Source organism: Neolamprologus multifasciatus, chromosome 10 (assembly GCF_963576455.1).
Source record: "Neolamprologus multifasciatus chromosome 10, fNeoMul1.2, whole genome shotgun sequence".
Lineage (NCBI taxonomy): Eukaryota > Metazoa > Chordata > Actinopteri > Cichliformes > Cichlidae > Neolamprologus > Neolamprologus multifasciatus.
The window spans coordinates 12,322,668-12,337,754 of NC_140448.1; the positions used below are offsets into that span (position 1 = coordinate 12,322,668).

General features: G+C 37.6%; 1 protein-coding gene across 1 annotated transcript; it reads left to right on the top strand.

Moving 5' to 3' along the window:
- Positions 1–4,597: 4,597 nt before the first annotated feature.
- grk1b (G protein-coupled receptor kinase 1 b) lies at positions 4,598–11,361 on the top strand. Its single transcript, XM_085174283.1, has 8 exons — positions 4,598–4,826; positions 7,826–8,538; positions 9,012–9,139; positions 9,307–9,464; positions 9,719–9,802; positions 10,103–10,227; positions 10,316–10,517; positions 10,615–11,361. Exons 2-8 carry the CDS (start codon positions 7,840–7,842, stop codon positions 10,896–10,898), a joined length of 1,680 nt encoding a protein of 559 aa, XP_085030409.1. The 5' UTR covers positions 4,598–4,826; positions 7,826–7,839; the 3' UTR covers positions 10,899–11,361.
- The last annotated feature ends 3,726 nt before the right edge of the window (positions 11,362–15,087 follow it).

The following is a 15,087-nucleotide window of genomic DNA, read 5'->3' on the forward strand; positions in this document are numbered from 1 at the left end:
ATCTGGGTTGGAACTTTCTCCAGGACGCAGGTCAGACGGACTACTTTTTCCTACTTTATCTATTGCTATTATGCACTGCGTCATCTCATAGAATGACTTTTTAATTCTTCGTCTTCTTCTGTTTTACTGCAAGTTGCCAACCCATTTAATTAGAGAAGGTAGTTACACTGCCCTCTAGTGGAAGAGAATGTAATTGTTCTGCCCGTTATTCACGCCGATTACTTACACTAAGGTGGAACCAGATAATCTTCCACGGCACACCTGATCATTTCGCGGCAAGGTGGTTGGGAAACACTGACCTAATACACAGTTAACAGTTAATTTCAGATTTTTTTGTTCAATATTTTGTTGAAGCATCAATTACTCTTTTTTTAAAAAAAAAAAAAAAATAGTATGATGCTACAAGCTTGGCAGTTTCTCCCATTCTTCTTTGCAGAACCTCTCAAGCGTTGTTCCACAGCTATTTTGAGATCTCTCCAAAGATGTTCAGTCGGGTTCAAATCTGGGCTCTGGTTGCAAAGCCACTCCTTTGTTATTATTTCTGTGTGTTTACGGTGGTTTGAAGATGAACTTTGACCCACTCTGTGGTCTTTTCCCTTCCTTTTTCCAACCTTGACATTTTTCCTCACAGTTCCTGTGGCTAAAAAACAAAACAAAAACATACCCACAGAATGATGCTGCCATCACTGTAGATGGAGATGTGGTGCTGGGATGATATTGGCCAGGAAAAAGAATTGGATCCTTGTTTCGTCCGACCAGATTTTGTTTATTGTGGTCTGAGAGTCCATCAGTTGCCTTGCAAGGTTCTCCACAGAGCAATGCTGGAGCTCTGTGAGAGTGACCATGAGGTTCTTAGTTGCCTCCCCAATACAGGTCCTTCCTAAAGTCAAAGTCAGCTTTACTGTTAAAAACCATTTGTACAGGTCATACACAGGAATTTGAAACTGCAGTGCTCCCACAGCCCCCAGTGTTACACTAAAACAACAGAAATCAATCTCAGAGCAATCTACCTCAATTGCTCAGTTTGGCTGGGAGGCCAGTTCTAGAAAAAGACCTAGTGGTTCCAAATTTCTTTCATTTGTGGATGATAGAGGCTACTGTGCTCATTGGGACTTTCAGTGCTGCAGATTTTTTTTTTCATACAGTTCCCCAGATTAATGCCTCTATACAATCTTGTCTCTGAGGTCTACAGGCAGTTCCTTGGACGTCATGGCTTGGTTGGTGCTCTAACATACACTGTCAACGATAGGACCCTATATAGACAGGTATGTGCATTTACCAACTAATGTTCAACCAACTGAATTTACCACAAGTGGACTGCAGCTAGCTTGTAGAAATAATTGTCAGATGATCCGTATAAACAGGATACATCTGAGTATCGTGGCAAAGGCTGTGAACACTTGTGTACGTGTTATATTATTGGCAATAATTCTGTAAGAACTTCAAGCCAACTTTTTTGACTTTATCTTAATGCTTCTTCAAATAGTGTCTGTCACTAAGATCTTTGCTCTGGTTTATATCCATGTCTTCAGAACTCAGAAGGTTTATCATACTATAGTATGTCAGATACACCAAACTGAAAGCTGTTTCCCTGAACAGCTACCCTGAGGTACTGTCCCTACACACTGCTCCCTGGGCGCCCAGTGGCTGCCCACTGCTTCACTGAGTGAATAGGTTAAATGCAGAGAGGAATCTCCCCACGGGGATCAATAAAGTATAAAAAAAAACAACTAAAAGAAAGGTTTCCATCCATTCTAAATGTACTCTATATTTCCAAAAGTACTTGCTTGTCTGCCCTCACATGCATATAAACTTGAGTGGCATCCCATTGTTAATCTATAGATTTTATAGGGTTTAATAAGATGTGCCCCACCCTTTGCAGGCATAACAGCTTCAAGTCTTTCTTTCACAAGGTTTAGGAGTGTGTTTATGGGAATTTTTCTGGGAGCATGAAATTATTATAAATGTCTTGTGAAAGAGTTCCTTTCACTAAATCTAAGGGGCTGAGCCCAACTCCTGAAAAACAATCCTACACCATAATCTCCCCTCCACCAAACTTTACACTCAGCACAATGCATTCTGACAAGTACCGTTCTTATTGCAAACGCCAAACACAGACCTATCCATCAGATTGCTAGACGAAGAAGCATGATTAATCACTCCAGAGAACACATCTCCACTGCTCTAGAGGCCTTTGGCGGCATGCTTTACACCACTGCATCTGAAACGTTGTGCTTGGTGATATAGCTGCTTCACTATATCTTTTGCTTTTAGCCATACCAAGGTCGAGGCTGGTTCATAGGGGCGATCGAGCATTTGCAGTTGTAGCGCCTAAGCTGTGGAATAATTTACCCCTACACGTCAGACAGGCTCCTACTGTCAATCTTTTGAAATCTTATCTTAAAACACATTTGTATTTACTGGCTTTTAATACAGCATCAGAGTTATTTGTTAATTCATATTTGATGTTTGGTATCAATATTATAGGTTATTTTACTAAGTATTTTGTATTCTTGTACAGCACTTTGGTCAGCGTTCCTGTTGTAATTAAATGTGCTATATAAATAAATAAATACTAATGGAAACAGACTCCATGAAGTTCTCTATGCATTGTTCTTGAGCTCATCTGAAGGTTACATAAAGTTTGAAGGTCTGTAGTGATTGACTCTTCAGAAAGTTAGTGACTTCTACACACTATGCACCTCAGCATTCACTGATCCTGGAGCAGTGTGCATGCCTACGTGACTGATGGAAGAGATTGGAACTCCTGAATTCAATGATTTGGATGGCTGAGTGAACACTTAAGGCAACATATTTAATGACATTAAAGGATGTAAATCCTCTTTTGACTTATATGTTTACATTTTAGAATTTTTGCAGCAAACACAGATTAAGGTAAATCTGTGTTTGCTGCACAGAGGACACTGACCTCACTGTAAAATGTGTGTCATTGAGTTAAAGTTAGAAACACCAGGTAACCAGGGCAGCTCCGCTGAGCTCAATTAGAGATTACTGCGTGAGATAGAACAGTGACTTCCACTGCTGTTTTTAATCACGTCTCTGTTTAATCAGATGAAGAACACTTACTGCTCAGCTGCGTGAGGATCACGAATATTCTAACAGCTCCAAAGCGTGTGCACTGCAAATATAATGAGATCTTAACACAAAATTAATTAAATGGTCTTATTGTAGTATTGAATATTGAATATATTGTAGTTGATCAAATTGTCTCGTGACAGGACGATGGAAGAATGAGCATAAAAGCCGGATAAGACGGATGTTTTTCCCAGATGATTATCATTTCTGTGACATCAACTTTGATTTCACAGATGAAAACATAGCGGTCAGATCCTCTCGACTGTCACGGTCTTTGGACTAATTTGATTAACGTCCCCATCTGGGTCGGTGGGTTTGTTTGTTTTTCATCACAGAGCTGGATTAGATGTGACAGTAAAAATGGTTTCATCTCAATGCCTTTTAAATAGGATTTGTGCCAAGTGCGTTTTGATGCACACAGTGAGACTTAAAACAGCCAAACAGGCCCAGAATTTCTGTTATTACTGTTATTTCTTTATTGAGCCACTATATAGTCGGACAGAACTAGTGCTGTGGTGGCTGCACTATGCCACCACATCAGATCGTGAACTGTAAAAATTCCTCTCTGCTTATCTTATCAAATAAAGGGATGAAGGGCCACTCCCATATAATGCAAAAAATTAACAATTAAAAAATTATGCTTTTGGAAGGCTGAATGCCTTTATTTGTTCTTGGTACAAAGATCAATATTGTAACAGTTTTTATATTGATATTAAATACTTTTGTAATAAAAGAAATGCAACTGCTTGCAGTCCCATAATGTAATGAATGTGTAGTTGAGTAAATGTACTTGTTGGCTAGAGCATTTAACTTTAACGAATAAATTATGTCACATTTAATTTTTAAGTCAACATTACAAGAATAGTATTACAACACACAACTATGTACAATGTACACTGACTTTTCTGCTCAATCAAAGGCGATATTCCCAACAGCTACACTGTGCAAGCAACTCATTATTTATTCTGTCCTCTTTAGGTAGATAATCTAAATCCTTCTTCTCCATTTCCTCAACAACCTGCCAAATCCTATCACCTGCCATGTGCCCACATAATCTCTTTCTCACCTGTTCGAGCGCATTAAAATGCTTCTGCAAAGATCTGAATTCACATACATAATGAGTATAAATCCCGTTTACTGATGAAGCTAAGGTCATACAGAAATAACATTCCTCAAAGTTTGCATTAACAAATGCTGCGGTGTTTTGCTCTCGCATACACCCGGAGGAGATAATCCATTTTATTTCTCTCCAGCCTGCTTCTTCTGCCAATCAATACACCGTGTTGTTGTTGTGAAATTTGTAATGATGCTATTCACTAATTCTCATTGGTGTGATTCACATATGAAAATGTACCTTGGACAAGGAAAATAGGACAGTTATAAATAACAATATAGTCTGAAATGCTCATCCCAATACTCACCAGTGGCTTCTGCCAAGTTGCCCACTCCAATAATGTCAGGGTGTAATCCTCACCAGCAAGGAGGATTTCAGGTGCAAAGTAAACCTTAACCTGAAACACTGATCTGTCCAACACATCACACAGTGACGAGAGGAGGAGAGAGCAGGTTTATTCAAGACACCGACAGGCCAGAGCTGTACATTAGTGCTTATATTCTAATTAATAGAAGGCAAACACGTAAAATAGTAGGAAAATATACGTTGGATGCCGTTCAGTTGGATTTAATTTGTTGGCCTCAAGCTCTGATTTAATTTGCTGTTTTAAAACAAGGTAAGTTGGAGTTCATCATGTACCTAGGTATAAAGTAAAATCTTTTTTTTAAATAACCATTGTGCATTTTTTGATTGTGACAATAGTTATTGCTTTTAACGCAAAATGTAGCCTAATGAGATTTGCTCAACTGTCACATGATACATTAAAATTACTTTCTTCCAGTTGTTTGTTTGGTTTAATACATTTGCTTTTGCAGTACATTAAAAAGTCAGTGCTGGTGACACTTAAGCATAAAAATAATTAAAACCTGAAAAGTAACTATAAATAGCACTGAAAGAGCTACATTCAAAATTAAATGGGCCAGAAATATTATTCAGTAGCTGTACAGAACCATCAGATAAAAATTTGTATTAGCACCATCGGGGTTTCTTCCTCATATGCATAGCTACATACATTTACTTAACAGAACTGTTTAAGAGCAAGGAGGTATAAGTAAATCCCCTGTATCAGCAACCAAGATCAATTCGATTATGGAGGGTGTTGATACCTACGACACAGCCAGCAGTATCACATCAGTGTTACAGTATTTGTGAAGTGTACCAGGTCAAGCCAAATCCAGTCGTTCCTTTTTTATTCCCTGTCCCATTTAGCTGCAGGGGCAAATTTTCCAAGTTTTGTTATATATTTCAGTAGAAATAAAACAATGTCCGACGTAACAGTTTAATGAATTGATCTTATCTTTAGTCTTTGATGGTGAACAATCAAAGGGTTTTGGACGAACACTTAGCAACAGAGGAAGCTTAATTCAAAGGACAAATAAATCGCGTGAACTGTAGAGTAAATACATCTAATACATTTAGAGCTCAATTTATTAACAAGCTGGTATTACTGATTGATGTTAGTTATCTGCCGCCGATGTACTGTTATCAGCATTTATGATAGCCGTTAAATAAAAAATAATAAAGGAAGAAAGGCCCTGCGACAGACTGGCGGCCTGTCCAGGGTGTACCCCGCCTCTCGCCCTATGACAGCTGGGATAGGCTCCAGCGCCCCCCGCGACCCTGGAAAGGATAAGCGGAAGCGAATGGATGGATGGATGAAAGGAAGAAAGGGAAGAAGAAACATGCTTCAACCGTGTTATGAGTGTTGATGTTTTATAGTTTGTCCACCAGAGGGCATAAATGTTTGCAACGCCACAAGCATAAGAATGAGTTAATCTGAGCAGCCAGTCAGAGCATAAATGAGTAAATAAATAAGAACCCATACCAAATGTTAGCAAAATCTGTTTTTGCTTCATGTGTGTGAAAGAAAACCAGTGTAGAATATTGGATTTTTAAATCACCAAATATCTCTATCGTTCTCAAAACTCTTATTTCACTTGAGCATAGATTTATTCATTGATAGAGTAAAAAATCTATTGAATGTTTGGAATAATAATATCATACTTTTAATATGAAATTTTAATATCTGCGTCCGTAAAGCATATTTTGCAGTTCATGTTACCCCTAACATAAATCGACACCATCTACATCACTCTATAATATATAGAGATTTATGTCTATATAAAATGCAGGTCCCCGAAATCCTTTGCCTGTGTGACTATATCGTCATGCAGCTGTAGCGCCTGAGGTTTAGCACTGTCAGAAGTCTTCATCATTCACTTTTGTCATTTGAACAGCAGGGTGCAGCATATAACAACATTTTAATATTTTCACCATCAATGATTCTTACCTACATACAACATACCTAAATGGATATAGAAACAGATAATACATTTTTAGGATCATTGTTTAGCGTTTACTGAAATCTAAGATGGCACACAGCTACTCCGACACTACCCCAGCAGCTTACAAAGGAATAAGATAACTTATTCTGATTCACTTCAACCTTATCGTGATGAGTTAGGACGAGAACAACAAAATGCTGAAACATTAAGTGGTAGTAAAAAGAAACAGCTGACTAAACACTGAAAAACTAATTAGGTTAACTGGCAACAGGTCAGTAACTTGATTGGATATAAAAAGTACATCTTGGGCAGAGTTTTTCAGAAGTAAAGATGGACATAGGTTCCAAGATTTGCAAAAGACTACAGATTGTGTAACAATTTCAGAATAATGTTCCTCAGTGAATAATTGTGAAGATTCAAAATCTAGAGATATCTCTGTATGCCAGGAACAAGGCCAAAAACAAATATTGGATTACTGTGATCTGCAGGCCCTTAGCAGCATTGCATTGAAAAAAAGGCATTAGCACTGACTGGGTTCAGAAACACTTTCAGAAATCACTGTCTGTGAACACACTTCAAGTTAAAGCTCCATCACTCAAAAAAGAAGCCATTTGTGAACATGATCCAGAAAAGAAACCTTCTTCTCTGAGCCAATGCTCATTTAAAATGGACCAAGGAAAATGCAAAACTGTTCTGTGGTCAGAGAAATTGAAATTTGAAATTCTCTTTTGGAAAACATGGATGTCACATTCTCTGGAGTAAACAGGAGAGGCGCCATCCAGCTTGTCTTCAGCTCTCACTTCTGATGGTCTGGGGTGCATTAGTTCTTATGGAATTAACAGCTTGAAAATCTGGAAAGGCACCACAAATGCTTCCATCCAAACGGTGTCCTTTCAGGGGAAGGTCTTGCATATTTCAGTAGGACAGTCCTAAACTGCATACTGCATCTATTACAGCATTACAATAGAGATGTGCCATCAAATCTATATCTGCCTCAGTTTTTTTTTCTTTCTTAAACTGTACATTTTCTCAGTTTAAACATTTGATGTTTTATTTGGTCTATTGTGAATGCATATTGGTTTATGAATGTATGAAAATCATTGCATTGTTTTATTTGTATTTTAAACATTGTTGCAACTTGCAATATGGGTTCTATTTTTTGTTAGAATATTTATTTAAAATTGTGCCGAATTGTAATATAGTCTAGTGAATGATATGAGAGTTTTCAAGACAGTGTTACAAAATAGACTGATCTTCATTAGCTACCCCTTTAATGTAATAAAATCTTATTATCAGCACTTTTAATGACATTTTTGGTTTCATTTGCCAGACAAAGGTGTAGCCATGGACATCGGTGGCTTGGAGACTGTAGTGGCAAACTCTGCCTATGTGTCAGCCCGTGGCAGCATTGATGGAGCTTCAGCAGCTGCGCTGCGTGACAAAAAGATGCGTGCCAGACTGAAACTCCCACATATCAGAAATTGTGAACACATGAAAGCAACACTAGACACCACCTTTGACAGCATGTGTGTCAAGCAACCCATCGGCAAGCGTCTCTTCCAGCAATATCTGGAGAGTGATGCAACCCATAAAAATGCCGGAGAGCTGTGGAAAGACATTGAAGAATATGTCGTGTGCCAGGAGAAGGACAGACTGCAGAAGGCTCAAACGATGGTCAATAAATACTATCAATCAGCTTCAAAGAATTTTTGCACTTTCCTAGAGGAAAAGGCCATCATTCGAGTTAAAGAAGACCTCAAGAATGTCCGTGGTGACTTATTTAAGGAGAGTGAACAAGAGCTGCTCAAGCACTTGGAAAAAGTGGCCGTAGATGGCTTTAAGAACAGCATGTACTTCCTGCGTTTTGCTCAATTCAAATGGATGGAGAGCCAGCCGTTTGATGAAGAGTGGTTCATGGACTTCCGGGTACTGGGTAAAGGAGGTTTTGGCGAAGTGTTTGCTTGTCAGGCAAAGGCAACAGGCAAAATGTATGCGAACAAGAAGCTAGACAAAAAGAGGCTGAAGAAACGCAAAGGCTATGAGGTAAAATGCTAAGACTTCACAAAGCGGCTCATTGTGTCAAGAAAGCATTCAGAGTTGTAATGAACATATACAGCTAAACAGTTGTTTTCAGCAATGGTTGATTTGCTCTCAGCACAGGCTGCACATGCACATAGCTTTATGTACTTTACCTGCAATGTGTCAAAAAATCAGAATCAGAAAGTTAACCTTCAAAGTGTCCTTTGAAGTGTACAAAAGCCATTATGAATAGTATTTGTTGCTTCTCTAGGTTTCCTGCAGTAGTAAGACAGAATGTCATATAAGGGGGGAAAAGGGCAATGAATCTCTCTGGCTTACATGGACCTGTGTATAACAATCTATTATTAATTTGTAATAATTTGTACAATAATACAAATTATCTGTTTGGCTTGACATTAGATGTAGGGCCTCCTGACATTTCACATTCTTGGTTTTGTTGCGTTAATCATGTTTGCTAATGTTTAATTTCTCTTTAGGGAGCAATTGTGGAGAAGCGCATCCTTGCAAAAGTTCACAGTCGGTTTATTGTGACGCTGGCTTATGCCTTCCAGACCAAGACAGACCTTTGCCTGGTTATGACCATCATGAACGGTGGTGATTTAAGGTGCTAGATCAAAATCAGTTACAGCAAAAATATGCACACATCAACCTAAACACTATGACTTGCTATGACGTGCTAGTTTCTGTAGCTAACATGGGTGAAGGATCCGCTCCCCTCATCTCGACAAATACGTTTGTAAAAAAAAGTTAATATTATTTCCTTTCTTGCAGGTTTCACATGTACAACGTCGATGAAAAAAATCCTGGTTTTGATGAGAAGAGAACATGTTTCTATACAGCTCAGATCATCTGTGGGCTGGAACACCTTCATCAGCACAGAATCGTATACAGAGATCTGAAGCCAGAAAATGTACTTCTTGATGATGCAGGTAAGGAATTAAGTCTGCAACGCTTAATCTGTTTTCCATTTGTCTGTTTATATTGTCAATTCACCGCCAAAATCTTTTAATCTCTGTCCAAACCTGTCCTGAGATTAGGGTTGGGTTTTTTTTGTCGTTTTGTTTTTTAAAGAGAAATCACATGCAGGTAGCGCCCAATCACAAAGCCCTAAATGACCAGTAGGTAAATGATGTCCAAACTCGTGTCCATATGCTACTGCTGTAATCAAAACCTTTTTACTTAGGACATGTCCGCCTGTCAGATTTGGGTCTAGCTGTTGAACTTCCACCAGGAAAAGATACAACTTCTGGATATGCTGGGACTCCAGGTAAGTCATTTAACTCCTGTTATACCTGAAGATAAAGTTTCACTTATCAGCCTCCTTAGATACACCTTTGATATCAATTTTAAAATCTTATGTTCCCTTGTTCTCGGGTTTGTGCATTCACAAACTTGGGTGAATGCCCATCTGCCCACATAAGCCTTTCAGGGCTGAGGGGTAAAAACTATCATATTGGAGAAAAAAGTGTAGCCTTCAGGTTAATGCTGCCAGCTCAAACATCTTTACCAACATGTAGATCGCATTTCTGGACTATTGTGTGTGAAACTGTGTTACATGTTAATACAGGTTTCATGGCACCAGAGCTGCTTCAGAAGAAGCAGTATGATTACTCTGTGGACTACTTTACTCTGGGAGTCACGGTGTATGAGATGATTGCTGCCAAAGGACCTTTTAGAGTGCGAGGAGAAAAGGTGCTTTACATACAGCCTCTCTTCTCCTGCTTGTCCTTCTTGACGGTTCTCTGTGCCTAATAAAATGTATATAATGTTGTTTCTTCAGGTCGAGAATGACGAGGTAGCTCGCAGAATTCTAAATGATCCAGTTTCTTACACACCAAAATTCAGCAAAGAATGCAAAAACATCTGCGAGGGCCTGATGGAGAAGGACCCGACTAAACGACTGGGCTTCAAAAATAACGAGTGCGCAGAGCTCAAGAATCAACCATTTTTCAAAGACATTAACTGGGGACGTCTAGAAGCAGGTGATGAAAAAATATCATCGACAAGCGCACGTATTTCCTAATTACGTGTCTATTGAAAACGATGCTCATTTGTTTATCTCTTGTGTTTCATCTAAAGGAATGCTACCTCCACCATTTGTCCCCGATCCTAAAATGGTCTATGCCAAAGATATTGATGATGTGGGGGCCTTCAGCACAATCAAAGGTGTGGTCCTGGATGACAAGGACACTGAGTTCTACAATGACTTTGCGTCTGGCAACGTCCCAATACCCTGGCAGGAGGAAATGGTTGAGACTGGTGTGTTTGGAGAGCTGAATATCTGGGGAGAGAAGGGGCAGTTGCCCAATGACCTTGACCCTAATTATGTGGAAGCCAAAGGGGGGGGATGTGTACTGCTTTGAATTTAGATGGATGCAAAACATATATACTTCTAATTTTTAAGATCAGTAATTTGTACAACAATCTGTTATTGATGTATTTAATTTATATTATATTGTTATTATTTATGTAGAATTTGCATGCAAATATTTCATCTACTTATGATGTAATATCTATGGTATTTATAGAATATATAGAAAAGTACAGCATGGTGAAATAACACATAGCTGAAATATAATGTTGTCAAAACATATGTTGCACTAATTGCATTGGTAAGATTTTTATTCAGTAATTATAGAAAAGCTAACTGTATAGAAATCACATGCAATGCAATCTGTATTGACAATGTAGTAATATGTTTTTATCCTTTATGTATTTATTATTAAGAAACAGGATTTAAGTAATTATTACAGGAAACATTTTAGATGGATGAGTTAAAAGCAATCAATAAAACCTTCAGAAGGGCAAGAGTTGGTTCTTTTCATTTGTAACTTTCTGGCCTGCATTTGAATTTATATGAATATATATGGTGACAAAATGTCCAGCTTGTGCTTATGACAAAATGTGGAAGAGCCAAAAAAAATGACTTTATTTGCCAATGTGAATGCAACACCAAATCTTCCATCCATCAGTGTCTTTGGACTGTGGGAGGGAAGCCGGAGCATCCAGACTGAACCCATCTAGTCAGAGGTAGAAGGTGCAAACTCCACATAGAAAAGCCCCAGCCTGCAATCAGACCCAGGACCTTCCTTCTCTAAGGTTACATTGTTAACCAACACAACAGTACTGCCCGAGACCAAATCAGCAGATTAAATTTCATTACACGTTTACCAGCTGCAGCAAAACTGTGTTGACATTTCACTGATTATTTACTCGCTTCTACAAAGAGGGGGCTTGTTCTTACTGAGAAAAGGAAAGACAAGGATTTACTAGACTAGTTGAAAAAAATGAATGACTCACTGTCGGTCAGAACAGTATGTTATTGAAGGACATTTGTCTTGTTTGTCTCGAGTGGAACACGTTTCTTACTGATGCTGACCTTAATTACACCATTCTGCGTAATTGTTGAAATAAATTATTAACCATCTGATAATGATGAAAATCATGATACAAATTTGATGACGTGTTCCCCGAACAAACCTGCAATAAATCTGTTTTCTTTTTGATGTTTTAACCAAACCCTACAGCAACAGATTATCAATTATTTTATCTACATTTCTGAAACTCAAATGATTTTTTCTGTTGCATTTACCTTGAATAACGCAGGATACAAATAATTGATTTTCCTTCTAATGAAATCCATGCTTATCCATCCAATTAACCAAACTCGCATGTTTTTGGTCAAGAGGACACCGATGAAGATGAAGAAGAAAAAACAAACAAACACAAAACACAGAGAGAACATGCAAACGCTAACAGTTAATGCAGCTTACCATTTATTGAGGACAACTATCAAAAATGTAAAAAAAACAATTGCTTGTGAACAATTCAATATAAAAGAGAAAGACCAGAAGTACTCAGAGAGTGCAGATCTCCACCAGAGCCGCTCATTGTCTAGGCAGTACTTTTAAGGCAATAGTACTGTATTTGTATCTCAGTTTTTCTTTGTTCTTTATAAACTATTTAACTATGTTACTTTAAAATTTCACAAATGGAACATTCTATTCTTTTGTACAAAATTAAAAACTATGGTATTGAGAAGGTATATTTTAAAAACCACTGCCATAACTTTCCTTTCTAATTAAGCCTCATGAAAAGTTCTTGTTTCATTAAAAAACAAAAACAAACAAACAAACAGGTATGTTCAGCTTTTGGTTACTTCAACTATGTGATATTTTACAAGAAAATTGGAAATTCATGTATTATTAATTGTTGTTCTATCTTGCAATGTAATGCTCCTGAAATGGATTGAGTGTTACCTTAACATGCAAATTTTCCATAATTTTTTTTTAAGTTTTGGAATATATATATTTCAGAGGAAATTTAACCTTGTACAGAGAAAGAAATTTAAAATCAATCACCCTGTAACTTTTTTACATAGCAAATGTTGCTTGACAGGACGATGAACCTATCACTATGTTGGAAGTTTTGTGCTGTCATAAGTTTAGCAAGTAATCAACAAACAAGTGCACCCACACGCAGACACACATGCTGTCTGGTTATGGTGATTGCCTGTGGAAAAAAATAAGAATGTGCGAGAGAGAAAGAGAAAGCGAGAGATGGGGAAATGTCGAGTACCGTACTAGTAAAACCAGTACTGACGCAGTTACTTCATCAAAATTCTGGTATCTTCAGCACACAAAACCTGACCGAGGTTTAAATATGCTGCATTGTTAAATAGCTTTTGCTGAATTTACCAGATTACCAAACCACATATAAATCATCCTCTAAAATTGAAACAGGGGATGATTCATATGTGTTGTTCAGTTAAGTAATATTTTCAGTTATGAAAGTCATTTAAATAGACAACCAAAGAAAATCACTTCAGATAGTCTCAAGCTACACATGCGAATTTTGTGCAGAAGCTACTGTTACAGTCACATCTTCTATGCAAAATTTCTTTATAAATGAATCTACTTCCTTACTTACTAGTTTACTTGAAGCAAAGCAAACCGTTTCAGAGCAAATTCATCCATATGCCAGTATATTACTAATAGTAGATGGTGGCTGGCACGGCTAGCTATGGAGAAGCATGGAACAATCTGTGCAATGCAGCTTATTAATTACAGGTCAATTAATCATTAGATAACCACAATGTACCTGATAGAAATCACCACACACCCATACACAAGTCAGAAACAATGACTATGCTTTGATTTTGGCTATATTTAGATGTAAAATAATCATCCAGAAATAAAGTTAAGCAATGTCTCATTTACACCTTATCAGCAGATTTGTCGTTAACTGAATGGTTGTGCTGCTCCTCATTGACTGCTTCTTTATGATATTTACAGATCTCTTCTAGGAACGGTGTGGAATAGGAAACCCTGCCTAGAAGCTAACTTGGATTTAAATACACTGACAGTGAAACAACATTTGGAGCAGAGTTGAAAGCCGGGGGTACAAAAGCATGGCACATATCCAGTAATTACAGCTGAAACGTGAAAGGGATATGCAACGCTTGCAGTAAATTAACTTGCTATAACTAGGTGAAATTTAACACCTTCACTTAAAATCGTTGAAATAATAAAAATAAAATTGTATCTTGAATTATTTTGTCTTGAATAAGAAAATGAAGGGATTAGAGTTAGGGTTGATTTTAAACATCAAGTCCGGCTACTTGTCTAATTCAGTTCAATTTTCCCTTTAAGCAAAGAGGTCAGTGCGGACACAAGTAAATCAGTATTTAAATTTATAGAGAGGAGGGCAGGGAGATAAAACATTAAGAGTGTAATTCCTCTTCAGTACTGTAAGTATATGACAGTACTTTGAACTATGCTTTTGATTGCTTGCAGCAAAAGAGAATTCCCATTTGATAAGATACAGACTTTAAGGGGTGATTTGAAGTTTCTTAGAAACTAAGAATTGCTTGAGTCAAAGATGGTAAACACATCAGCATTCATTCTGAGGGACAGTCGGGGAGATTTGCACGTGCAAACAATTAATTTAAAACAAACATACATTTCATATATATTGTACAGTATAGATAAATTCTGGACTTTTTTACATTTCCATACATTTTTTCCTCATGTGTAGACACTAATGAATTACAAGGTTGAGTTGTAGCAGCCAGGCCTTTGTGCAGATTCTTTTAGGTGACAGCTCTGCACTTTTTCACGCTAATGTTTCAACAGAACAGACATTGTTGGATCGATATGCTGTATCACTTTAAAAAAGCATTTACAAATGTTAGGAATTTAAACGGGTCTTTTTTCCTGCTGCAAAATTGTTAATGTTTAACTAGTGCCGCAAAAAGATACTTTTCTGTCCTTTATAAATCACCTAAGCAACTTCAAGTGTTTACTGTTAATTCAGCATTTCCCCCCTAAGTATTTGCCCATGGAACTTGAAATAGCCTCATTAAAATTAAAAGTTACCAACTCCTCAGAAACAGGACACAGACAGAAGGACAAGTGACTGGAAAAAAAACTGGAACTGGAACTGCTGCAAAACATTCTTAATAATACAAACAGTTAATGTTTTATGAACATGCTCCTTGTTTACTTACATTTCTATGGCAACTTACCTACCATGTGTAATGTCATGTATTTT

What these genes read in the sequence shown, in the direction of transcription:
- grk1b (XM_085174283.1), top strand. Translation starts at nt 7,840, where the DNA reads ATGGACATCGGTGGCTTGGAGACTGTAGTGGCAAACTCTGCCTATGTG. An exon ending in ATGAACGGTGGTGATTTAAG is followed by an intron (nt 9,140 to 9,306) that starts GTGCTAGATCAA and finishes CCTTTCTTGCAG; the next exon opens with GTTTCACATGTACAACGTCG. An exon ending in TGTACTTCTTGATGATGCAG is followed by an intron (nt 9,465 to 9,718) that starts GTAAGGAATTAA and finishes CTTTTTACTTAG; the next exon opens with GACATGTCCGCCTGTCAGAT.